At 44.6% G+C, this 27,111-nt stretch overlaps 1 protein-coding gene across 1 annotated transcript in view; it reads left to right on the forward strand.

The window, feature by feature from the left end:
- The window catches only part of COL24A1 (collagen type XXIV alpha 1 chain), a 505,872-nt gene that overhangs the window by 350,565 nt on the left and 128,196 nt on the right, over nucleotides 1-27,111 (forward strand). The window contains exons 26-28 of the mRNA XM_068239109.1: nucleotides 6,659-6,712; nucleotides 13,572-13,625; nucleotides 16,373-16,426. Of these exons, the coding sequence (XP_068095210.1) occupies nucleotides 6,659-6,712; nucleotides 13,572-13,625; nucleotides 16,373-16,426 (162 nt within the window). The remainder of the gene's footprint in view (nucleotides 1-6,658; nucleotides 6,713-13,571; nucleotides 13,626-16,372; nucleotides 16,427-27,111) is intronic.

Here is a 27,111-nt window from a genome sequence, read left to right on the forward strand (position 1 = left end):
GTGAACCTCCTTGCATTGTGGGAAATAATGGCTGTTTCCAACTGCCAAGCAAGCAGTATCTCCCTCTGTGCATAGGACTCTCAGTAACGAATATTCTGCACCGATGACCTGGCATTACTAAACATGCCACCATTAGTGATACATTTCAGAATGTAAATCAGGGAAGAAAGTTTTACAATGGGCAAACACTGCAATGATTTCTCAATGCATATTGTAAACAATAAGCAATTTTATTAATTGTGTTTCACTTCAGTTCCTCTTTAAGTCAGGTGCTGCTTGTTCTGAGAACTTACCCTATCTCTCCCCATGCAAAGTCACTTCACATACACAGATTTTCAGAAGTTTGCCTTTTTTAAAGAACAAGCGACACCCATGCTAACCTAGAAATAAAAAACACATATATAAGTAGATAAATACTACTTCTACTCACATAACACATGTATTGTGCTCTCCACGCAATGATTCCTGTGAGTTTCTAAAAGCAGAAAATCCCATTCTAGGCAGTGGCCATCTTGCTAAGCTAATGCTGACATCATATCCTCCCTGACTCTTCCCCCCCCCCTCCCTTCTCTTGCTCATTGTGTATTCATAAGTCTTCAGACACTCCTATACTAGGAACTGCACTGTCTTTTTTTATTTACACATCCAATCACTGAGTCACCTCAGCCTTCCTTGTAGACACAAGTAATAAAAGGGTGTTTCTGATAAGCAGCTGGCAGGGAAATAAATGGAAGAGGAGGAATATATTATAGATAAAAAGAACTCCCAGCATTCAACTGTTTGGCACTAGGGCCAGTGCTCCTAAAGTATGTAATAACTCCAAATCATAACAGCAGAAAATGTTTTGCAAGTTTTGAATGCAGGATTAGCATCTTTATCACTTAATACACTTAGACCAATTGCTGTTGAAATTTGATTTTTATGGTGACAATATCGTTTTAAAGGACAACCGAGGTGACAAGTGACATTATGAGATAGACGTGTATGTACAGTGCAAAGAACACAAATAACTATACTGTGTTCCTTTTTTTTTTCTTTCTCTGCCTGAAAGAGCTACAAATTAGCTATGCAAGTGACAGTTTTTTTCTGGGTCGGGACCGGGTCGGACTACAGCAGACCCCTCAATAATGAGGAATTACAGCCATAAAACACTTTCCTGGCAGAAAATGGCTTTTAAGAACAGGAAAGAGATAAAAGGGTCAATAATTCATAGATTTTAGCTCTGGCATACTTCAATGAATGTGTCATTGAGAAGACACCGTGGAACAGTAAAAACCTAAAAAGTAGATTTAAATATAGAATAAAACTGTGGGATATCTTAAAAAAATTTTTTAGGAGGAGGAGCTTAGATACAATAGTTTAGCTCATTGGTTTATTTTCACCTCGGATGTCCTTTAAAGGATACCTTAGTCCAAACGAAAATTTAAATATGGGGGCATGTGCATTGGGCTCTCCTCATACCCACCGCTCCCCCCATTCTCCTCCGTGACCATCCATTACTCTGTACTAGTCCTCCAAAGCTACATCCTAGTTGGTAGGGTGGGCGAAGACTGCGCAGGCGCTGCCCGGGGAGGCGTGTCCTTGATCACGTGCCTGTGGCTGGGAGCTCCCTGCACTATGTAGTGCCGCGGATGTGTGATCAAGGAAGTCAGTTGCCGGGCATTGCCTGCGCAGTCTTTGCCAACCCTACCGACCAGTAGGTAGTTTCGGAGGGTCGGTAGAGAGTAACTGAGAGCGCCAGAGGAGACTTAGGCTGGTTTCACAGTGGGACGTCAAAGTCCCACGTTACAGCAGCCGGTACCGCAGCCTAACTCACAGCACTGTAAAATCAATGTGCTGTTCACAGTGCCCACGTTGCGTTACATAGTAACGCAGCACGTTTAAACAAAGTGCTGCATGCTGTACGTTATACTCGGCTAAGCCACGTTAGACTGTTTGCACATGCTCAGTAATGTTGGAGGAGGAGGTCTCCACTCCTCCTCCGCCAGCCACATGGCTAATTAATATTCACTGCACTGTGGTGACTCATGGTGGGACTCGTAGTGTTGTCCGGATCATGAACGAATCGTTCATTTGATCCGGATCTTTTTTTGTGAGTCGAATCATCTGGATCATTCATCACAATGAAAGATTCGGTTCACAGTGGATGTCTGTCTGGAAGAAACAGGAACATACAGAATGTACAATTCAGTGAAAGTCCAGTCCTGCAGTCAATTTACCCAGTCTGCTTCCCTAGTAAAATGATTCAAATTATTCGGTTCAAAGATCCGGATCTTTTCAATGATCCGATTCAAATGATCCGAATCCTTAAAAAGATCCGGACTTCCTATCACTAACCTGGGGCGGCTGCTTTGAGAGCTGCATAACGCAGCTTAATCTGACGTCCAACTTCAACACCACAATACGTTGCGTTAGGGGCACGTTATTAGACCATAACGTCCCCTAAAACGCCATGTCTTGGTGGGAAAGTGGCCTAAAGTATCCTTTAAACCAGAAGATATTTGTGATTATTCAGGTTGGAGTGAGCATTTGAGTTTTTTCCACAATGCATTACTGCTGAATATCCAAATCATGTCTTTGTTGTCCCTGATAGCTAAACACACCTCCAGAACTGCTGGAATGCAATGATGTGTCAGCTTGTTAATATTACAGAGTGATCCAACATGCCTACAAACTGTATTGGATTGATTGTTCCTATCCTCATTTAGGGTTGCCAGATGTCCGGTTTTACTCCGGACAGTCCGGTTTTTGTGCGCTGTGTCCGGTGCAAAAAGGCATGCTAAACCGGACAATTAAGTTGTCCGGTTTAGAGCCCCCCCCCCGCCCGCAGCGCAGGAGGAGAACAGCGCAGCAGAGAGAGAGCTGGGAGCAGCGGTGGAGAAGGGGGGCAATCTCCCCCCCCTTCCCTCACCTTAGGGTGCTCTCTCTCCCCCGCTGTCTCCTCCAGAATGATGTGCAGGCTGGCGAGTGGCTGCAGGCGGAACTTACCTCAGTGCCGCTCCAGCGCCGGAAGTTCGGGTCCCGCAGCCGCTGAGATTCGACTCAAAAAAGATCCGGATCAAAGATCCGAATCATTCATGAGCCGGACAACACTAATCAGTCTGAATAGTGTTGTCCGGCTCATGAATGATTTGAATCTTTGATCCGGATCTTTTTTGAGTCGAATCTCAGCGGCTGCGGGACCCGAACTTCCGGCGCCTGCGACACAGAGGTAAGTTCTGCCCGCAGCCACCCGCCAGCCTGCACATCATATTGGAGGAGACAGCGGGGGAGAGAGAGCACCCTAAGGTGAGGGAAGGGGGGGGGGGGAGATTGCTCCCCTTCTCCACTGCTGCTCCCAGCTCTCTCTCTGCTGCACTGTTCTCCTCCTGCGGGGGGGGGGGGGGGGGGGCGGGGGGCACCTGGCTACCTAACCTATTCTGGGCACATATAGCCCCTGGCTACCTATTCCGGGCACATATACCCCCTGGCTACCTATTCTGGGCACATATAGCCCCTGGCTACCTATTCCGGGCACATGTACCCCCTGGCTACCTATTCCGGGCACATATAGCCCCTGGCTACCTATTCCGGGCACATATAGCGCCTGGCTACCTATTCTGGGCACATATAGCCCCTGGCTACCTATTCTGGGCACATATAGCCCCTGGCTACCTATTCTGGGCACATATAGCTCCTGGCTACCTATTCTGGGCACATATACCCCCTGGCTACCTATTCTGGGCACATATACCCCCTGGCTACATATACTGGGACATATATACCCCTGCCTACGTATACTGGGACATTTACACCCCTGCCTACATATACTGGGACATATATACCCCCTGGCTACATATACTGGGCACATATATCCCTGGCTACATATACTGGGAACACTGGCTGTTTGTCATTATGTGCATTTAGTGGTGAAAAGCTGTCTCTTTTGTGCATTTACTGGTGAAAAGCTGTCTCTTATTATGTGCATTTACTGGTGAAAAGCTGTGTCTTATTATGTGCATTTACTGGTGAAAAGCTGTCTCTTGTGCATTTACTGGGGAAAAGCTGTCTCTTATTATGTGCATTTAGTGGTAAAAAGCTGTCTCTTTTGTGCATTTACTGGTGAAAAGCTGTCTCTTATTATGTGCATTTACTGGTGAAAAGCTGTCTCTTATTATGTGCATTTACTGGCGAAAAGGTGTCTCTTATAATGTGCATTTACTGGTGAAAAGCTGTCTCTTATGTGCAGTTACTGGTGAAAAACTGTCTCTTATGTGCACTGGACCAGTACTACTGGTGAGGACAGTTAGTGACATGGCTATGTACTCTGTAATGTGCTGCAGAAGATGTCAGTGCGATATAAATACTATAATTTTTTTTTTAAAAAAGCCCATTGCTTAGCCCCACTCTACATAAAAGTGCGCTTCTGACTCCGCTCCTAACTCCACCCCTAACTCCACCCCCTGTCTGGTTTTCTCCATCAGCCGACCTGGCAACCCTATCCTCATCAGTGCATGGCGTGAATTCATGTGGTTCTATGGGGTAGGACTTGAAGCACACAGAGTTACAGAGAACCCAGCAAGCTCATGGTGAGCCAGAACTCCTAGGAGTGTGTAAGGGGGCAACAAGAGACCAAAAAGTCTTTGTTTCTCCTGGGTGAATGAATAGGAGAGCTCACTGGTTTTATGCCATGCAAATATTGCTCTAAACAACATCTGCAAGAGATCCTGTGTCTGAATACAGTAATAACTCATACCATTTGTATTAATGTTCCTCTGAAATAGACTTTGAAGGGGTTTGAATGATTGATGGCAGCTTCTGTGGTGCGTTCAATACTCAGATACTGAGAGTAAACCTACTGTAGGCTGAAACCACTTGTACAAAAATTCCTAATAACATTGGAAAAGCATTATATCGCTAAGCCATAAATTGTCTTTAAGTGCATCTAGTTGTGTAACGTATGGAAAAAGTGTGTCATTTGTTATAAATCTAGCCAGGCACTAAAGATTAAAAGCTCAGGTCAGGCTGTATCCTTTACTTAAAGAGAATGTGTCCTGATTGTTTTCCATGTTTGTATTTATTCATATCTGTAACGCTATGTTTTGTTTTTGTTTTTTTGTTTTTTAAACGAAACTAACAAAACTATGTGCTTTGCTCCATCTATTGGTTATTTGTTTCACTCAAAATGTTTATTTTATTTAGTACATATAAGTCTATAATAAACACTCTATAATAAACACTAATTAAATAATCAGTTTGTTTTGGAGAGGTGAGAGTTACAGTAGGTAACTGGAGCTATGTCAGTGCACATGTAGCCTCAAAAAAGTTATACTTTTTTTTAATAATTTTTTTTAATAGCAGGGACAGTGGCCCTCTCTGAGCAGCCTCTCTGTGGCCCTCTCTGTGACACCCAAAACTAAATGCCAGACCCTACAGCATTAGGCAGGGTTCACACTTAATAACATTCCCGTGTTTTGTGAATGTGCAAAAAAGCACTGCACAGCTAATGAAAGTCGATCGAGAATCACTCTTCTGCTTAAATTTGCATTTTCGCAAGTACTTCTTACAGCATAAATTTACACATCACACACAAATTCCCATTGACTTTCATTACCTGCGGATAAAAATCAAGAACAAAACTTTGGATATAAACACCAATTTTAACATTCAGTTCAATTTTTCGCAATGATAAGTGTGATTCCTGCCTTAGTCGAAACCATGCGTCTGCATGAAGATATGGGAGTTGGCACAGGAAGTAAGTGCCAGACTTCCTCTCTCTCTCTCTCTCTCTCTCTCTCTCTCTCTCTCTCTCTCCCTCTCCCTCTCTCTCTCTCTCTCTCTCTCTTTTTATATATATATATATATATATATATATATATATACTGTGTATATATGTATATACTGTGTATATATATATATATATATATATATATTCCTCCTCGTTTCTCTATAATCACACAATTTGATCTCTCCCGTGTCACCTGACTGCCAAGGCAGAGATGGCAGATAAGCTCATTTGAAAGCACAGGATGACAGTATATCCAATTACAGTTACCGATTTTTGTCTGGATTTTGACTACTCTCTGCCTGACTCATTTGTACACTTTCACAATTTTAAAGTTTATTCATAAATTTAATTAAATCAACAAATTTGTGTTCCAATCTTTTATTTATATGCAGAATGTCTACCAAGCTTTTATTCAAACATATTTTGGTGAGTTATGACTGAAAAATTGAAGGCCTATGATTCTTGAATTAAATGTTCCGCTTTTGACTCGTAATTCCAGACAGAAATGCACCGCCATGGAGGTTAATATATGCATTTACCCGTTGTTCCCAGAGCAAGCTGATCGTCCCGCATTCGTTGGGGGGTTTGTGTGTTTTTGTCCACTGTTGCTCCATGTAGCCTCCTTCTTTTTTTGTACAATTCTGATACTTTTTCACCAATCAGCATGACTGCTTTTAGAATTTGCTTTGTTATCTTTTGGGTTTTGTTGGATTTTTATCTGTCAGGAGACTTGCTTCTCTTCCAGGCTTGTTTACAGCAGCAGTAAAGTGAGATGTCTTGCTGGTTACTGGATTCGCCTGTAAAGGAGCAGTTTGAGCTTTAGTATTTCATACAAGTAATTTACTGATTAATACATATATATTTATAAACTTTATTTTTTTATATATACAGGGAGAGCGGGGAAATCCAGGTCCTGAAGGGCCTTCTGGCGAAAAAGGATCACATGTAAGTATGAAGTGGGCAACATTAGTTAAACCTGAAAGCAACCTGTTGTGCTGAAATAGATTTCTCATAACTGTTGTTTTAATAAACACTTGTGACGCCGTCTAGCAGCCCTCCTTTGCCTCACTTCTCAGTGTGCCCTTTTATAGCTATGAGTGCTGCAAAGATCAGAAATGAAAGAGAGATGAGCAAGAGGAAGGAGAGAGTGGGAAATCGCAGACAGAGAGATGAGAGTGGGAAATGACTGACAAAGAGATAAGCAGGAGGAATGAGAGAGTGGGAAATCGCAGACAGAGAGATGAGAGTGGGAAATGACTGACAAAGAGATAAGCAGGAGGAATGAGAGAGTGGGAAATCACAGACAGAGAGATGAGAGTGGGAAATGACTGACAGAGAGATAAGCAATAGGAATGAGAGAGTGAGAAATGACTGACAGAGAGATAAGCAATAGGAATGAGAGAGTGAGAAATGACTGACAGAGAGATGAGCAGGAGGAATGAGAGAGTGGGAAATGACTGACAGAGAGATGAGCAGGAGGAATGAGAGAGTGGGAAATGACTGACAGAGAGATAAGCAGGAGGAATGAGAGAGTGAGAAATGACTGACAGAGAGATAAGCAGGAGGAATGAGAGAGTGAGAAATGACTGACAGAGAGATAAGCAGGAGGAATGAGAGAGTGAGAAATGACTGACAGAGAGATAAGCAGGAGGAATGAGAGAGTGAGAAATGACTGACAGAGAGATAAGCAGGAGGAATGAGAGAGTGAGAAATGACTGACAAACAGATAAGCAATAGGAATGAGAGAATGAGAAATGACTGACAGAGAGATAAGCAGGAGGAATGAGAGAGTGAGAAATGACTGACAGAGAGATAAGCAGGAGGAATGAGAGAGTGAGAAATGACTGACAAACAGATAAGCAATAGGAATGAGAGAGTGAGAAATGACTGACAGAGAGATAAGCAGGAGGAATGAGAGAGTGAGAAATGACTGACAGAGAGATAAGCAGGAGGAATGAGAGAGTGAGAAATGACTGACAGAGAGATAAGCAGGAGGAATGAGAGAGTGAGAAATGACTGACAGAGAGATAAGCAGGAGGAATGAGAGAGTGAGAAATGACTGACAAACAGATAAGCAATAGGAATGAGAGAGTGAGAAATGACTGACAGAGAGATGAGCAGGAGGAATGAGAGAGTGAGAAATGACTGACAGAGAGATGAGCAGGACGAATGAGAGAGTGGGAAATGACTGACAGAGAGATAAGCAAGAGGAATGAGAGAATGGGAAATGATTGACAGAGAGATGAGCAAGAGGAATGAGAGAGTGGGAAATGATTGACAGAGAGATGAGCAGGAGGAATGAGAGAGTGGAAAATGACTGACAGAGAGATAAGCAAGAGGAATGAGAGAGTGGGAAATGATTGACAGAGAGATGAGCAGGAGGAATGAGAGAGTGGGAAATGACTGACAGAGAGATAAGCAAGAGGAATGAGAGAGTGGAAAATGACTGACAGAGAGATGAGCAGGAGGAATGAGAGAGTGGGAAATGACTGACAGAGAGATGAGCAAGAGGAATGAGAGAGTGGGAAATTACTGTCAGAGAGATAAGCAAGAGGAATGAGAGAGTGGGAAATGACTGACAGAGAGATGAGCAGGAGGAATGAGAGAGTGGGAAATGACTGACAGAGAGATAAGCAAGAGGAATGAGAGAGTGGGAAATGACTGACAGAGAGATGAGCAAGAGGAATGAGAGAGTGGGAAATTACTGTCAGAGAGATAAGCAAGAGGAATGAGAGAGTGGGAAATGACTGACAGAGAGATGAGCAGGACGAATGAGAGAGTGGGAAATGACTGACAGAGAGATAAGCAAGAGGAATGAGAGAATGGGAAATGACTGACAGAGAGATAAGCAGGAGGAATGAGAGAGTGAGAAATGACTGACAGAGAGATAAGCAGGAGGAATGAGAGAGTGAGAAATGACTGACAGAGAGATAAGCAGGAGGAATGAGAGAGTGAGAAATGACTGACAGAGAGATAAGCAGGAGGAATGAGAGAGTGAGAAATGACTGACAGAGAGATAAGCAGGAGGAATGAGAGAGTGAGAAATGACTGACAGAGAGATAAGCAGGAGGAATGAGAGAGTGAGAAATGACTGACAAACAGATAAGCAATAGGAATGAGAGAGTGAGAAATGACTGACAGAGAGATGAGCAGGAGGAATGAGAGAGTGAGAAATGACTGACAGAGAGATGAGCAGGACGAATGAGAGAGTGGGAAATGACTGACAGAGAGATAAGCAAGAGGAATGAGAGAATGGGAAATGATTGACAGAGAGATGAGCAAGAGGAATGAGAGAGTGGGAAATGATTGACAGAGAGATGAGCAGGAGGAATGAGAGAGTGGGAAATGACTGACAGAGAGATAAGCAAGAGGAATGAGAGAGTGGGAAATGATTGACAGAGAGATGAGCAGGAGGAATGAGAGAGTGGGAAATGACTGACAGAGAGATAAGCAAGAGGAATGAGAGAGTGGAAAATGACTGACAGAGAGATGAGCAGGAGGAATGAGAGAGTGGGAAATGACTGACAGAGAGATGAGCAAGAGGAATGAGAGAGTGGGAAATTACTGTCAGAGAGATAAGCAAGAGGAATGAGAGAGTGGGAAATGACTGACAGAGAGATGAGCAGGAGGAATGAGAGAGTGGGAAATGACTGACAGAGAGATAAGCAAGAGGAATGAGAGAGTGGGAAATTACTGTCAGAGAGATAAGCAAGAGGAATGAGAGAGTGGGAAATGACTGACAGAGAGATGAGCAGGAGGAATGAGAGAGTGGGAAATGACTGACAGAGAGATAAGCAAGAGGAATGAGAGAGTGGGAAATTACTGTCAGAGAGATAAGCAAGAGGAATGAGAGAGTGGGAAATGATTGACAGAGAGATACACAAGAGGAATGAGAGAGTGGGAAATGATTGACAGAGAGATAAGCAAGAGGAATGAGAGAGTGGGAAATTACTGTCAGAGAGATAAGCAAGAGGAATGAGAGAGTGGGAAATGATTGACAGAGAGATAAGCAAGAGGAATGAGAGAGTGGGAAATGACTGACAGAGAGATAATCAAGAGAAATGAGAGGGTGGAAAATGACTGAGAGATGAGCAGGAGGAATGAGAGTGAGAAATGACTGATAGAAAGGTAAGAGGGAGGAATGAGAGAGTGGGAAATGGCAGACAGAGAGATGAGACTGGGAAATGACTGACGGAGAGATACAAGGGATTAATGAGAGAGTGGGAAATGATTGTCAGAGGAGAGTGAGCAATGACTGACAGACAGATGTGCAAGAGGAATGAGAGAGTAAGAAATAAATGACTCCTGAGTGCATTGGTTTCCCGACAGAACCCCCCCCCCCCCCCATTCTGAAGCCACTGTGTGCTGTGACCCCTCCTCCAAGAGGCGTAAATATAAACCATGCCAACTTCCCCTCCCCCCCACGTGTAATCTCTTAGGCCACCTCCCCTTCCCCACCCACCATAGCAACAGTGACCAGCATAACACACTTCCTCCACTCCCAAGGCAAGTGTGGCCAGTAAATCACCATGGAAACTCTTACAGACAGGGACACGGGACCACAGTAAAAATCTTATACAGGTTCTAACCCCTAAACTAAAATAAAACTTTTTTCCCGCAATCGGGCTTTAACAGCTCGCCATTCTAAGTCTGATGAATGCAGATTTTTTTATTATTGTATTTCCTATATGATTGTATTTCATCGCCTCTAAGCATTTCTTTTATTAACATGGCGCCTTTGTCTTTACTTTTATCGTGGCGACAGTTAAAATGTCATTACGTTCTGGCAAAAATGAGCGGCACTTTATTAAATAACTGGTCCTAATGAGGTTGGGTAACAGGATGTCACATAGAGCGTCTGGGGAGATTGGGATCTCGGCACAGAGTAGAGCGCTCCAGCTGTGTACTGAAGCCAATGCAGTCTATTAGCCATCCTAATGTAATCCATGTAACTGAGTGAAAACATCTCCGCTGGCGTGCAGCGCGCTCCTCCACAAACGCGTACCAGAAACTTATGTAAAGATTGTTTTGCGGTTTTCTGATGGAAGTTTCAGATTTTCCGAGTTTCTGCTGAGCTATTCAGGAACAGAATAAATTTCCATCATTACGTTTTATGCTTTAAACAGTCTCATTGACCACCAGAGTAACGTTACGAGGTTTATTCATGGAAATGTAATTTAACATCTCTTCGGAGCTGCCGCGGGACATGTGCTGTGAGAGGAATGTGCAGAGTGGCGTAACCTGGGCTGTTGGAACCGAGTGTCTGAGATTTTCCCACACTTCCCCCTAGGCATTACCTACATGTGGTTCACCACAGCTATGCACACTTTGTACCGCTACTGTAACTTCTGTCTTTTCTGATTCAGATTGTCATTTGTATTGTCAGCACCCAAACACAGGATTTTTCCATGCACCCAAACAGCCGGACGCCCCTGAAACACAGCCTCACTGTTCCCAAACACAGCCTCACTGTTCCCAAACACAGCCTCACTGTTCCCAACACAGCCACCTTCTTCTCGCTCAAAAACACAGCCTCACTGTTCCCAAACCAGGCCTCCTTATCTTCACCCAAACACACCCTCACTGTTCCCAAACACAGCCTCCGTATCCTCACCCAAACACAACCTCACTGTTCCCAAACACAGCCTCACTGTTCCCAAACACAGCCTCCCTCTCCTCACCCAAACACAGCCTCACTGTTCCCAAACACAGCCTCACTGTTCTTAATCACAGCCTCCTTCTCCTCACCCAAACTCAGCCTCACTGTTCCCAAACACAGCCTACCGCTCCTCACCCAAACACAGCCTCACTGTTCGCAAACAGCCTCCTTATCCTCACCCAAACACAGCCTCCTTCTCCTTACCCAAACACAGCCTTGCTGTTCGCAAACAGCCTTCTTCTCCTCACCCAAACACAGCCTCCTTCTCCTCACCCAAACACAGGCTCACTTTTCCCAAACACAGCCTCCTTCTCCTCGCCCTAGCATAGCCTCACTGTTCCCAAACACAGCCTCCCTCTCCTTGCCCTAACACTGCCTCACTCTTCCCAACACAGCCTCACTGTTCCCAAACACAGCCTCCCTCTCCTCATCTAAACACAGCTTCACTGTTCCCAAACACAGCCTCCTTCTCCTCACCCAAACACATCCTCACTGTTCCCAAACACAGCCTCCCTCTCCTCACCCTAACACAGCCTCACTGTTCCTAAACACAGCCTCACTGTTCCTAAACACAGCCTCACTGTTCTTAATCACAGCCTCCTTCTCCTCACCCAAACACAGCCTCACTGTTCCAAAACAGCCTCCCTCTCCTCACCCAAACACAGCCTCACTGTTCCCAATCACAGCCTCACTGTTCTTAATCACAGCCTCCTTCTCCTCACTCAAACACAGCCTCACTGTTCCCAAACACAGCCTACCGCTTCTCACCCTAGCAGAACTTCACTGTTCCCAAACACAGCCTCCTTCTCCTCACCCAAGCACAGCCTCTCTCCTCTCACCCAAATGCAGCCACCCTCCTGTCACCCAAACACAGCCTCCCTCCTGTCACCCAAACACAGCCTCCCTCCTGTCACTCAAACAAAGCCTCCCTCCTGTTACCGAAACACAGCCTCCCTCCTGTCACCCAAACACAGCCTCCCTCCTGTTACCCAAACACAGCCTCCCTCCTGTCACCCAAACACAGCCTCCCTCCTGTTACCCAAACGCAGCCTCCCTCCTGTCACCCAAACACAGCCCTCATTGACTTAACAAGATAAAGCCTACCGCCCTTTAACCAAGCATACCCTACCTCCCCTCAACCAAACACAGCCTGCTTCCCTTCATCCACAGCCTCCCTCCCCTCACCCAAATACAGCCTTCCTCCCTTCACCCAAACATATACAAGCCACCCAAGCACAGCCTACTACTCATCACGCAAACACAGCCCGCAACTTGCTATCCAAGCACAGATCACCACACAAGCATAGCCTGCCACCCAAGCACAGCCTACCACCCATCACTCAAGCAATGCCCGCCACCTGTCATTCAAGCACAGCCCACCACCAAAGCATATCCTAGCTCCAGTCACCCAAATAAAGCCCACCAACCGCCACCAAAGTACAGTCTACCACCCAAGCACAGCCTACGACCCATCTCCCAAACACAGCCTGCCACTCGCCATTCATGCACAGCCAACCATCCAAACACAGCCCACCACTCGCCATTCACACACAGCCAACCACCCAAACACAGCCCGCCACTCAAGCACAGCCCGCCACCGGCCACACAAGCCCAGCATACCAACCATCATCCAAACACAGCCCGCTACTCGCCATCGAAGCACAGCCCACCACTCAAACACAGCCGGCCTCTCCTCTTGTAAGCAGGCAACCCTATCACAGCCTTGCTTCCTGCGTGCGTATTGTTGTGTCGGCGGTGAGTTGGGCACCGGGAGAGCCAATGACGGTTCTCCCTGCTGCCGCAAAACTCCCCGGCGGCGTTAAATACTATTCCCCCTCCAAGTTGTTACAACTCGGAGGGAGAAGTAATTCGGGGTCCGGCAGCCGACAGAGCCCTGAATTACCCTTACACCCCCACGCAACGTAACATTGCTCCTATGGGGTGCCTGGTTTTGGTGTCTGGCGGTGAGCTCCTTGCGCTGAAACCACCTGCTTCATTGCCTAACAAGGCCTCTCTCCCGTGACACAAACACAACATGTCTCCCCTCAACCAAAGACATATTACCATTAAAGACAGCAGATTTATGTATGCATTTTTTAATCCAGTATGTACCTTAGGTTACATTTGACAATATTTTCTTTTTAGGGCTATCCAGGACCTCCCGGTACACCCGGGCCTATTGGCCCTCCAGGATCACCAGTAAGTAAAAACTAACATCACATTTTTATTTTTAGCAAAATATAATTGACTTGGAGCACTTTTTCCACCACTACAGTATATCTACGTCCTCTGTGACTTCATCTAAGCCACGAGGATGTAGATATATGTCTTCTAGCTGAAGCACAGCTGTGCACGATTGGGCTTGCTCCTGTGCACACCTCCGGCACTGTCTGCTGCAGCACTAATTAGTGAAAGCGAATATATGTTCCCTGAGCCAATAAGATTCTCAGTTCATAGTGAAAAATAAACACTGTAGCATTATTTGGATATAAAATATCTTCACTATAAATTGTGACAGGAACGTAATTTAAGTTTTGGGATAAACAGTAGAAATAGCCAAACAAAATTTGTATTTTTATCTACAATAGCGCTTTTTATTTTTAAACTGGAATTTGTTTTTTTCTATTTTTTTTCCTCTCTTTCCTATTAAAATGCATAGCAAACAAAACCGTTCAATGAAAAAAATGGCAGACAATGAAAGCCTAATTGGTCTTGAAATACTATATATACTTATTTCATTTAGGTATCATAAGTAGGGATAATGTTATTGCTGATTAAATAGGGACATAGCTAAAATGTCAAAACTGCTCTGGTCCATGAGGGGGAAACAAGGTCTGGATGCAAAGTGGTTAATTTACGGTATGTCACTATACTAGTACAGAAAGCAGGAACTCTTAGCAATCAACAAGGCTGGATTTATAGTTTTTCTACCCTCAGGTCAACTTTTTTGTTGTTGCTCCCTATCCATGCCCAACAGCCCCCCTCCCATTCCCTGTGAAGCCCCCTCTCCTGCTTGCAAAATCCACGTACAGCAGTCCCTCACTTTCATGAGCAGCTGCCCCCCTTCCATATGTTGCTCCCTTTTGTAGCCTCCCTTCTCCATTTACAGATTTTTCTTTCATATTCAGCTACTCCTTTTCCATGTCTAGCCGCCTCCCCTTGGGCAGCAGCCACCCAAGACCTGGGCTTTTGTGGCCTTTCTAGAAATCTGGCCCTGGCCATCAATAAGATTTCATGTTCATTCAATGGAACAGCAACCGGCCTATAAGCCTTGGTGTATCTTTTGGAACTGTCCCCCGAGCATTTGTAAATCTCAAAGTGACTTTTCTACTGTTCCACTCGTGATGAATTAGGGCTCCGGCACACATCCAATTTTAATTGGCCAATGATTGGCCGATTTTACCACTTTTATGTAGTATGAGAGCTTACCTACGCAATCTGTTCATAGTATTTAACATTTCTCAGCCCTCATACTACATGGAATGGGTAAAATTGGCCAAGCAGTGGCCACTCAAATGATAAAATAATAATAATCCAAACATTTGTATAGTGCTTTTCTCCTGTTGGACTCAAAGCGCTGAAGAGCTGCAGCCACTGGGGGGCACTCAAGAGGCCACCCTGCACTGTTAGGGACTCTTGACTTGCACTCCTTACTTCCCTGGGGGAATTTGGCTGCAACCAAGAGCCCATGATGCTGTTTTTTGGTGGGAAGGGTCTGTTGGGGGCCCCACAGGTTAATTTTGCTCAGGAGCCCCATTGTTACTACGAACCAGCCCTGATTTTCTCCACAGTTCCTCTTTAAAGTGTTAGGCCTCGTTCACATCATTTAGCGCAGATGGCTGTGCGATTGGAACGCAACGCGTCTGATCGCACTCCATCTGCGCTCCTATGCGCTGCGCTGCAGATCCCATTCATTACAATGAATGGGATCTGCGCTGCGATTCCCAAAAATGCATGCAGTACGCGATAGCGCAATCGCGCTGCCACGCAGCGCATATGATGGGAACGGTAGAAGGGCTGTCTATGCCCTTCTACCGTTCTTGCGTGTCGCACACTATACGCGCTGCCAAAATGCGGACGGCAGCGCGTATAGTCTGAACGAGGCCTTAGCTGTCGGGCATAAAATAAAAAATCAATTCTTTACTTTTATCTGGTAAACAAGTAATAAGGATGCTAACCAGGCAATCCAAAAGTTAAAATCACTATTACTTTTCTTGTTGATAAATGATCATTCCCCAGTTTACCTGACTCTTATTTGGTACACACAAAATTTGGTACACAAAAAGGAAGTTGCAGGGCATGCTGGGTTGTCATCTTTTGCTTCTCTACTTCTACTTCTCTACTAGAGAAGCAAAAAAGGACACCCCAGTATGCCCTGCAACTTCCTTTTTGTGTACCAAATTTTGTGTGTACCAAATAAGAGTCATGTAAACTGAGTAATTATCATTCATCAACAAGAAAAATAATAGTAATTTTAACTTTTGGATTGCCTGGTTAGCATCTGTATTACTTGTTTACCAGATAAAAATAAAGAATAGATTTTTGATTTTATGCCCAACAGTTACACTTTAAGCATTCCTTTCTGTGTATAATGAAGCAGTCCCCTCAGTGCATAGATGGGGTTTTTATTCAAGAAATGTCATAAATGGGCAGTAAGCAAAGGAGCACAATTCTCCATTAAACAGAAAAGGGGGGAGCTAAACTGTACCCGTATTTAAAGCAGGAAGATTTGTAACCAGTGATTACCATTAAGCAAACACACTAGCGCACAGATGATGTGTGAGGGATATGAGCTTCCTGGCACGCTGACCCAGCCACTGTCTTGGCCATTATTTCATGACAGTAAAATAGAGTTTATTCATTCTACATGTGGGCATATTCATGTTCCTTTCATTCTCATTGTGTACTGGAATATAACCAGAGAAAAATCCATTGTATTGTTACAGGGTCCTGCTGGACAGAGAGGCTCACCAGGCATACAAGGCGTAAAGGGTCAGAGGGTGAGTACACCGATTGCTCAAAGCTTTGTCACAGTAATGGTGTGCGCCTTTATGTCCTTGGCTTTACCTTTATGAGGTAAAGCTGAGAGAACTCCAACTCAACTTGCCGTGGAAGGAGCCTTTAAAACATGCTGTATATGGGGCGTGGCTGATACTTCTGACTGCATCTGACAGCCCTGAGGAAGACCTGTTAAGCCTTAGAAAGTCATTGCTTTTATATCATTATTTTTTACCAATTGTTAGAAGTTGATTTATTTCAATCTTTTAGAACCTCTATTGGTATAGTTATCTCCTGCTGAGGCCATACCTATGAACTTCATCCATCCAAAACAGTTAGAAAAGTTTAACACCGTTATTAAAGCACCATTTAACAATGTGTTTGTTTTCTCTTTGCCCAAAAAGAGCACCAGAATAGCCAGAGCACATTTCTACGGGCCCTTTTTTTGTGGACAGTATAAACCTGAAGACGTGAGGAGTACATTTGAAATCGGCGCCGGTAGACTTGGGCGCAGGATACAGCGGTATATGGCTGATCCTGCTTCTGCACAAGTCCAGGCCGATTTAATTACTATTCCCCCTCCAGGCCGCCATGGATAGTGGGGGAATGAAATAATTCGGCTTCCAGCGATTGCTGGATACACTCCACAAATGCATGCAGACCTGAAGAAGTGAGATACACTCCCGAAACACATACAGACCTGAAGAAGTGAGATACACTCCCGAAACACATATAGACCTGAAGAAGTGAGATACACTCCCGAAACACATATAGACCTGAAGAAGTGAGATATACTCCCGAAACACATATAGACCTGAAGAAGCAAGATACACTCCTGAAACACATACAGACCTGAAGAAGTGAGATACACTCCTGAAACATACAGACCTGAAGAAGTGAGATACACCCCCGAAACACATATAGACCCGAAGAAGTGAGATACACTCCCGAAACACATACAGACCTGAAGAAGTGAGATACACTCCACAAACACATACAGACCTGAAGAAGTGAGATACACTCCCGAAACACATACAGACCTGAAGAAGTGAGATACGCTCCCGAAACACAGACCTGAAGAAGCAAAATACACTCCCAAAACACATACAGACTTGAAGAAGGGAGATACACTCCCGAAACACATATAGACCTGAAGAAGTGAGATACGCTCCCGAAACACAGACCTGAAGAAGCGAGATACACTCCCGAAACACATATAGACCTGAAGAAGCAAGATACACTCCGGAAACACATACAGACCTGAAGAAGTGAGATACACTCCCGAAACACATACAGACCTGAAGAAGTGAGATACACTCCAAAAACACATATAGACCTGAAGAAGTGAGATACACTCCAGAAACACATATAGACCTGAAGAAGCGAGATACACTCCCGAAAACACATATAGACCTGAAGAAGCGAGATACACTCCCGAAACACATATAGACCTGAAGAAGTAAGATACACTCCTGAAACACATACAGACCTGAAGAAGTGAGATACACTCCACAAACACATACAGACCTGAAGAAGTGAGATACACTCCCGAAATGCATACAGACCTGAAGAAACGAGATACACTCCCGAAACACATACAGACCTGAAGAAGTAACATACACTCCCGAAACACATACAGACCTGAAGAAGTGAGATACACTCCCGAAACACAGACCTGAAGAAGTGAGATACACTCCCGAAACACAGACCTGAAGAAGCAAAATACACTCCCAACACATACAGACTTGAAGAAGGGAGATACACTCCACAAACACATACAGACCTGAAGAAGCGAGATACACTCCTGAAACACATACAGACCTGAAGAAGTGAGATACACTCCACAAACACATACAGACCTGAAGAAGTGAGATACACTCCCGAAAAACATACAGACCTAAAGAAGCAAGATACACTCCCGAAATGCATACAGACCTGAAGAAACGAGATACACTCCCGAAACACATACAGACCTGGAGAAGCGAGATACACTCTCGAAACACATACAGACCTGAAGAAGTGAGATACACTCCCGAAACACATACAGACTTGAAGAAGGGAGATACACTCCCGAAACACATACAGACCTGAAGAAGTGAGATACGCTCCCGAAACACAGACCTGAAGAAGCGAGATACACTCCCGAAACACATATAGACCTGAAGAAGCAAGATACACTCCGGAAACACATACAGACGTGAAGAAGTGAGATACACTCCCGAAACACATATAGACCTGAAGAAGTGAGATACGCTCCCGAAACACAGACCTGAAGAAGCAAAATACACTCCCAAAACACATACAGACTTGAAGAAGGGAGATACACTCCCGAAACACATACAGACCTGAAGAAGTGAGATACGCTCCCGAAACACAGACCTGAAGAAGCGAGATACACTCCCGAAACACATATAGACCTGAAGAAGCGAGATACACTCCGGAAACACATACAGACCTGAAGAAGTGAGATACACTCCCGAAACACATACAGACCTGAAGAAGTGAGATACACTCCAAAAACACATATAGACCTGAAGAAGTGAGATACACTCCAGAAACACATATAGACCTGAAGAAGCGAGATACACTCCCGAAAACACATATAGACCTGAAGAAGCGAGATACACTCCCGAAACACATACAGACCTGAAGAAACGAGATACACTCCCGAAACACATACAGACCTGAAGAAGTAACATACACTCCCGAAACACATACAGACCTGAAGAAGTGAGATACACTCCCGAAACACAGACCTGAAGAAGTGAGATACACTCCCGAAACACAGACCTGAAGAAGCAAAATACACTCCCAACACATACAGACTTGAAGAAGTGAGATACACTCCAAAAACACATATAGACCTGAAGAAGTGAGATACACTCCAGAAACACATATAGACCTGAAGAAGCGAGATACACTCCCGAAAACACATATAGACCTGAAGAAGCGAGATACACTCCCGAAACACATACAGACCTGAAGAAGTAACATACACTCCCGAAACACATACAGACCTGAAGAAGTGAGATACACTCCCGAAACACAGACCTGAAGAAGTGAGATACACTCCCGAAACACAGACCTGAAGAAGCAAAATACACTCCCAACACATACAGACTTGAAGAAGTGAGATACACTCCACAAACACATACAGACCTGAAGAAGTGAGATACACTCCACAAACACATACAGACCTGAAGAAGTGAGATACACTCCCGAAACACATACAGACCTGAAGAAGTGAGATACACTCCCGAAACACATACAGACTTGAAGAAGGGAGATACACTCCCGAAACACAGACCTGAAGAAGCAAAATACACTCCCAACACATACAGACTTGAAGAAGGGAGATACACTCCCGAAACACATATAGACCTGAAGAAGTGAGATACGCTCCCGAAACACAGACCTGAAGAAGCGAGATACACTCCCGAAACACATATAGACCTGAAGAAGCAAGATACACTCCGGAAACACATACAGACGTGAAGAAGTGAGATACACTCCCGAAACACATATAGACCTGAAGAAGTGAGATACACTCCAGAAACACATACAGACCTGATGAAGTGAGATACACTCCCGAAACACATACAGACCTGAAGAAGTGAGATACACTCCCGAAACACATATAGACCTGAAGAAGTGAGATACACTCCAGAAACACATATAGACCTGAAGAAGCGAGATACACTCCAGAAACACATATAGACCTGAAGAAGTGAGATACACTCCCGAAACACAGACCTGAAGAAGTGAGATACACTCCCGAAACACATATAGACCTGAAGAAGTGAGATACACTCCCGAAACACATATAGACCTGAAGAAGTGAGATACACTCCCGAAACACATATAGACCTGAAGAAGCGAGATACACTCCAGAAACACATATAGACCTGAAGAAGTGAGATACACTCCCGAAACACATACAGACGTGAAGAAGTGAGATACACTCCCGAAACACATACAGACCTGAAGAAGTGAGATACACTCCCGAAACACATATAGACCTGAAGAAGTGAGATACACTCCCGAAACACATATAGACCTGAAGAAGCGAGATACACTCCAGAAACACATATAGACCTGAAGAAGTGAGATACACTCCCGAAACACATACAGACGTGAAGAAGTGAGATACACTCCCGAAACACATACAGACCTGAAGAAGTGAGATACACTCCAGAAACACATATAGACCTGAAGAAGTGAGATACACTCCCGAAACACATATAGACCTGAAGAAGCGAGATACACTCCAGAAACACATATAGACCTGAAGAAGTGAGATACACTCCCGAAACACATACAGACGTGAAGAAGTGAGATACACTCCCGAAACACATGCAGACCTGAAGAAGTGAGATACACTCCAGAAACACATACAGACCTGAAGAAGTGAGATACACTCCAGAAACACATATAGACCTGAAGAAGCGAGATACACTCCCAAAACACATATAGACCTGAAGAAGTAAGATACACTCCTGAAACACATACAGACCTGAAGAAGTGAGATACACTCCACAAACACATACAGACCTGAAGAAGTGAGATACACTCCACAAACACATACAGACCTGAAGAAGTGAGATACACTCCCGAAATGCATACAGACCTAAAGAAGCGAGATACACTCCCGAAAAACATACAGACCTGAAGAAGCGAGATACACTCCCGAAAAACATACAGACCTGAAGAAGCGAGATACACTCCCGAAACACATACAGACCTGAAGAAGTGAGATACACTCCCGAAAAACATACAGACCTGAAGAAGTGAGATACACTTTCCGAAACGCATATAGACCTTAACAAGTGAGATACAGTCCCTTAATGCATGCAGACCTGAAGACGTGAGATCTACTCCTGAAAAGTATTGTTGAACAGATGTGGATTTTAGATTATTGTGTTGCCACGTGTGTTATTGCCTTCATGGGCATGTATTCAGGACAGTATATTGGACTTGGAATGGCCCGTTTCCAGGCTGCATGCAATTTGCATACAAGCTGAAAAAAAAATAATCTCATTGACCATCTCGAATTACCACAAATGTGATCATTTTAGAGCCGTATTTCCTTGTGCTCCTTGTGATTATCTGGTTATGGTCTACAGACTTGTTTGTGCAATCCCCCCTCTGTGACTGTTTACAGTTCATATAAGTAAATGTGATTAGGATACAGCTGTAAACGCTTTGAACCCAGCAAATACCACTAGTGGTGGCCTAGCATTTATCGAGACGCTGATGTATTTGTTTATAGGAATACTCTGTGAAGAGCTGATGAGGAAGGAGCTAATTAGACACAGAGAACATGCTCATAAAATGACCTTCTCTGAAGTTCTTCAGATAAAAGTTTTCTGGACCATAAAACTGGAAGCAACCTTGTCTGTCAGTCAGTTACTTCACTACACATCTGATCCAGATGTCATTGGTGAAGACATATCGACCTCAGGGAAGGGAACCGATTGATGGTCTTAAATACAAGGTGGTTTTGGGGTTTTTGCTTTTTTTAACTCAAGAGGAACATTTAGTTCTGGGGAGAAGTAAGAATCCATCTTCCTAGGAAGCGTGGTGCTGGTCTACAGTGAGGCCGTATTGACGCTTTTTGTGCCCCCAGGCCAAGTAGGTTGTAACTACCCTTTCATGTGCAGAAACGCCCCTCTCATTCCATGTGCAGCCCCCTCTTCCATGTGTAGACCATTATCTTTCATGAACAGCTCTCGTAGGCATCATTTTCCCTTTTTCCATGTGTTGCTCACCATTTTCAACCTCCTCTTTACTATGTAGCAACTCCTTTTTTATGTTCAGGTGCCCCCTTGGTTACTGCCACCCAAGGCCCAGGCTTTAATGACCTGTCCAGAAATTTGGCCCTGGTCTCCAGTCTTTGTTCTGCAGGTACCTCCTTCACCTCCACCACAGTCTCACCAGTGAAGATCCTCCATTTGTGTTTCTCAAAATGACCACCTTTCTAAGAATCGTCAATACAGCACATTAATAGAAGCAACTTTGAATGAAAGATCTGCTGCCCACCTACTTTTTTATAGTGGCAGTGACTGCAAGTCTGGAGAAAAGATGCCCGAGAGGAGATCTAATAAACGTGTACATACATCAGAGGACAATATATAAGCTTGCCAGCTTTTTGTCCCTAGGCTTGTGCAGAGGGCTGAGGGGCATGGTCTGCACATGGATGAAAACGTTTTTGCCCACTTATTTAGAAAAGGGTACTTTACAGAGGGTGAATAAAATGTGAAATGTATTACCACAGGACGTAGTTATGACAAATTCTGTATTTGCACTTAAAGAGGGATTAGATGCTTTTGTTGCATTGAAGGACATCCATGGCTATAATTACTGGGTGACTCCCGGTGGTGTTGATCCAGGGATTATATCCGATTGCTATCTGGAGTCAAGAAGGATTTTTTTTTCCTTTTAGGGCTAATTGGTCCAAGCCTTGTTATGCTGGATCGATTCCCATCGATGCGCCGCTCGATTCCCGTTGTTTATTTCCGACATGTCCGATTCGCGGTTTGATAGATCGTTAGGTCGATTTGCCATACTTTACATGTAAATCGACCTAAAAAGCATCGAAATGCGCTCGGAAATGTTCGGGAATAATCGATTCGTCGGGAATCGAGCGGCGCATTCGATGCGGGAACGAACCGTGTGTATTCAGCATAAGGGTGTTTTGCCTTCCTGTGGATCAACAGATCTATGTGAGGGTGGAGGCTAGTGTCGTAGCTTTGTTCTGGTTGAACTCAATGGACGTAAGTCTTTTTTTCAACCCTTCTAAGGCCCCTTTCAGACAAATGGTTGAATTGTGCATTTGCTGTGCAGCTCAGCCTTCCGTCTGTCGCCAGCCAGTGCAATTCGGGTGCAATTTAAATGCAGCTGAATTGCATCGGTTGTAACACCATGCATGTCAAGCGCTGACATGCGGTGGCGTTACTGGGTGGTGGAGAACCGTGCAGGGCCGGTTCAAGTAACAATTGGGCCCCAGGGCAAAATTAGGCTGGGGGCCCCCCAACAATTTCCCTCCTGGGCCCCTGAGCTGGCTGCTGACCCTCCCTCAATCACCTCCCAACTTAACAGACTCTGCAGAGTCCCTGGGAAGCAACAGTTAAGATGGGGAGGGACAACTTGGGGCCCCTACAGGCTCTGGGGCCCTGGGGCAATTGCCCATTTTTTCCTATGGTAGCTCCGGCCCTGGAACCGTGACATGTCGAGTCTGAGTGCAGCTGCTGCAGTGCTCAGATCTCACTTCGTGGGTAGGGGGCCGCCTGTACAGTACTGGCACCGAGTGTTTAGTGCAGGAGAGCAGCTGACAGGCTGTGACTTTACCGCTTGTCAGCTGCCCGTGTGAAAGGGCCCTGACTATATAACTATGAAAGCGGCGGGGAGGACAATGGTGGTCAGTCACCAAATTCTTCAAAGTGGCATGGTGAGGAGAATACACCTTGGAAGTAGGAAGAAGAGGAGGACTGGAGGCCACTTGAAACTTTTCAGTGGCGATTGTCCTATTTTTCTAATATTTGCCAAGAGTGACATTTTAAGTTAACCTTTAGATTTTTTTTACCCATTTTTTTTTTAGTTGGGTAAATATAAAATGTATGTATGACTTTTTTTCTTGATCTATTTGTGGCCAGCAGATGGAGCTACTGAAATGTTTCCTACAGCATGACTTTTTCATGGTTCTGGTCCAGTCTCTCTATTGTTCTGGGCAGGGATAGACAGGCTATGCAAGATATTTATATACATAATATCCCTTAAAGAGAAACCGTGACCAAGAATAGCTGATACCCCCTTTCCCATGAGAAAGCTTTTCCTTTTCACAAACGGATCATCAGGGGGCTCTGTATGGCTGATATTGTGGTGAAACCCTCCCACAGGAAACTCTGAGGACCATGGTCCTGGCAGTTTCCTGTCTGTGAACCTTGTTGCATTGTGGGAAATGCCCAACTTCCCAAAAAACAAGCAGCAGCAACATCACCTGCCAGTAGTAAAAATGCCACCATGTGATAAATGTCAGGATGTAAATCAGGGAGAGGAAAGAATTTACAACGGGCAAACACTGACTAAATCATTTATACATAACTAGTCTACCTAAGCCCGTTTAAAAAGGGGCTCTAGGTAGTGATACCGCGCCACACTGGCAGTCACTCCTGCCGCCGCGCGTGCACACGCCCGCCCTGCTCCCTGGCCCTTCCTCCCTTCCCAACGGTTGACTGTACTGCGCACATGCGCAGTACAAAAAAACCACGGACGGACGGACAGACAGGGAAAGTGGATGATGCAGGGACAGTTAGGTTTTATTGTATAGGATTATTGTAAAAATGAAGCACTTTTTTTTTATTATTATTATTTTCACTGGACTTCCTCTTTAAAGAGAATCTGTACTGTAAAATTCTTACAATAAAAATCATACCATTCTATTCATTATGTTCTCCTGGGCCACTCTGTGCTGTTTCTGCCACTCTCTGCTGCAATCTTGGCTTGTAATTGCCATTTTTAGGCAGTGTTTACAAACAAAAGACATAGCACGTGATAGGCTGAGAGTAGCTCAGTGTGCGAGTCATACAGAGTATGCAGGGGGCCTGGAGAGGGTGTGTATAGCTTCTATCGAATCACAAGCAGCACAGCACATTCCAGCCTGACTGCCTCAGCCCAACAGACCCGACAGAAGAAAGAAGATTAGATCATATAACAGAGATAATACAGCCACTGTGCAACTAGGAAAGGCTGCAGTAAGACAGAGCACATTAGAACAGCTATAGGAACTTATAGGATATAAGAAATAAGGCTCAAAATTTTGTTGCAGAGTGTTAAGTTGTTTTCCATACAAATTTGTGAGGAAACCTTTTCTTCATAAGTGCTCATTCAGAATTAAGTTCAGTGACTTGACTGACAGAGTTTTTGCTCCTCTGTGAGTTGGGTAAGAAAAATTGGAAGGATCAGCTGATCCTATGTTGATGATGTGAAGGTGCTGAATAGCAAATTCAAAGTGAATGGGGGGTGTGGGGGGCAGGGGGGCGACTCACATCCACTCACCGCTGAAGGGCACAGGAGCGGTCCACTCTGCACGCACTCTTCATGTGTGCTCCGCCCCAGTTGTGTGTCCTAGAGGCTTGGCTGGGAGGCCTCTTGGGCATGAGGTAGAACACAATGTATTGGGTTTTGTATGCGTTTTGTATGCTTTTTTTATATGCAGGTTTTTTATTGTTTTGTGATGTATTTCCGCTTCCTGTTGTCTTCCTAGTGATTTGCATAAAACGCAATGTAAAAACGCATTGAAAGCGCATACAAAATGCATATGCATTTTGTATATGCGAATCGCAAACTCGTAAAAACGCATGCAAAACGCTAGAAAAACCGCATTTGCGGAAAACCAGCACAAATACAATAAAAACCACACATGACAGAAAACGCAACCTTTCACGCTCTGTTATGTGTGCACCCAGCCTAAAACAATACCAGTTGCTTCCTCCGCTGGTTTGACTGGCAGTTTTTTTTTTTTTCTTTCAAAGAACAGGATTTTTTTTAAATACAGTGAGTGGCCCAAAAAAATTAGAGACACCCCTTATTTAAAAGTTAACCAGTCCAACAGTGACGTAGAGTGACGTAACAAGGCAGAGTTGCCTATATAAGGAAAACTTAGCAGGTATCACTGAATTTAATGTGAAAATGGGTAAGACGCAAGATTTAAGTGACTTTGAGGGATGATCGTCTGTGCAAGAAGAGCTCGTGTTCTCTGAAAGGACGACTCTTAGCATTTTCTCACCCAACAGTATCTCGGATGTTTAGAAAGTGGCAGTTGAGAAAAAACCATTAAGGACTATTCTGGTCGAAAAAGGTTGGTGAACAAGAGAGGTGAAAGGCGAGTAGCATGCATAGTCCGCAGCAACAGAATGGCAACAACATGACAAATTACAGCTGAATACAATGCAGGTGCATCACAACGCATAACAAGACGGACTTTGCAAAGGATGGGCTTTAGCAGCAGGAGACCATCAAGATTGCCATTGATATTACAGAAAAATAGGAAAAGACGTCTATTGTGGGCCCTTGCCACCGTGCTCGATCGGTCTCAAAATGGTTTGAGGAACATCAATCAGAGTTTAACTTTCTTCCATGGCCAACTCAGTCCCCTGACCACAATCCTATTGAGCATTTGTGGAACGAAGTTGAAAGATCACTTCATAGTAGCTTGGAAACGCCACCATCCAATGTGACCCAACTTAGAGCTGCCATTATGTCTGCATGAGCCAACATTCCTCAGCAACGGTATCAGCATCTTGTTGAGTTCATGCCAAGAAGAATATCGTCTGTGATCAGAGTGAAAGGTGGACCAGCTCGTTATTAGAGGGTGTCTCTAATTGTTTGGGCCACTCAGTGTGTATATTCAATACAGTATATATATTCATGTATCTATGTCAGTGGTTCCCAACCCATGTGCCGCGACACATACATGTGTCGGGGCAGCTTCGGGTATGTGTCGCAGTGTCAGCTCTCGGAGGAAAGCAGCGCAGTGGAGGGAAAGCTGTGGGCAGCGGCGGAGAAGGGGGCCATCTCCCCCCCTTCCCTCACCTTAGGGTGCTCTCCCTCCCTCGCTCTCTCCTCTGGAACAAACTGCGGTCAGGCATTTGCAGCGGGCGGGACTTACCTTCCATGTCGCTCCAAGCAT

The sequence above is a fragment of the Hyperolius riggenbachi genome, chromosome 6 (genome assembly GCF_040937935.1).
Source record: "Hyperolius riggenbachi isolate aHypRig1 chromosome 6, aHypRig1.pri, whole genome shotgun sequence".
Classification (NCBI taxonomy): domain Eukaryota; kingdom Metazoa; phylum Chordata; class Amphibia; order Anura; family Hyperoliidae; genus Hyperolius; species Hyperolius riggenbachi.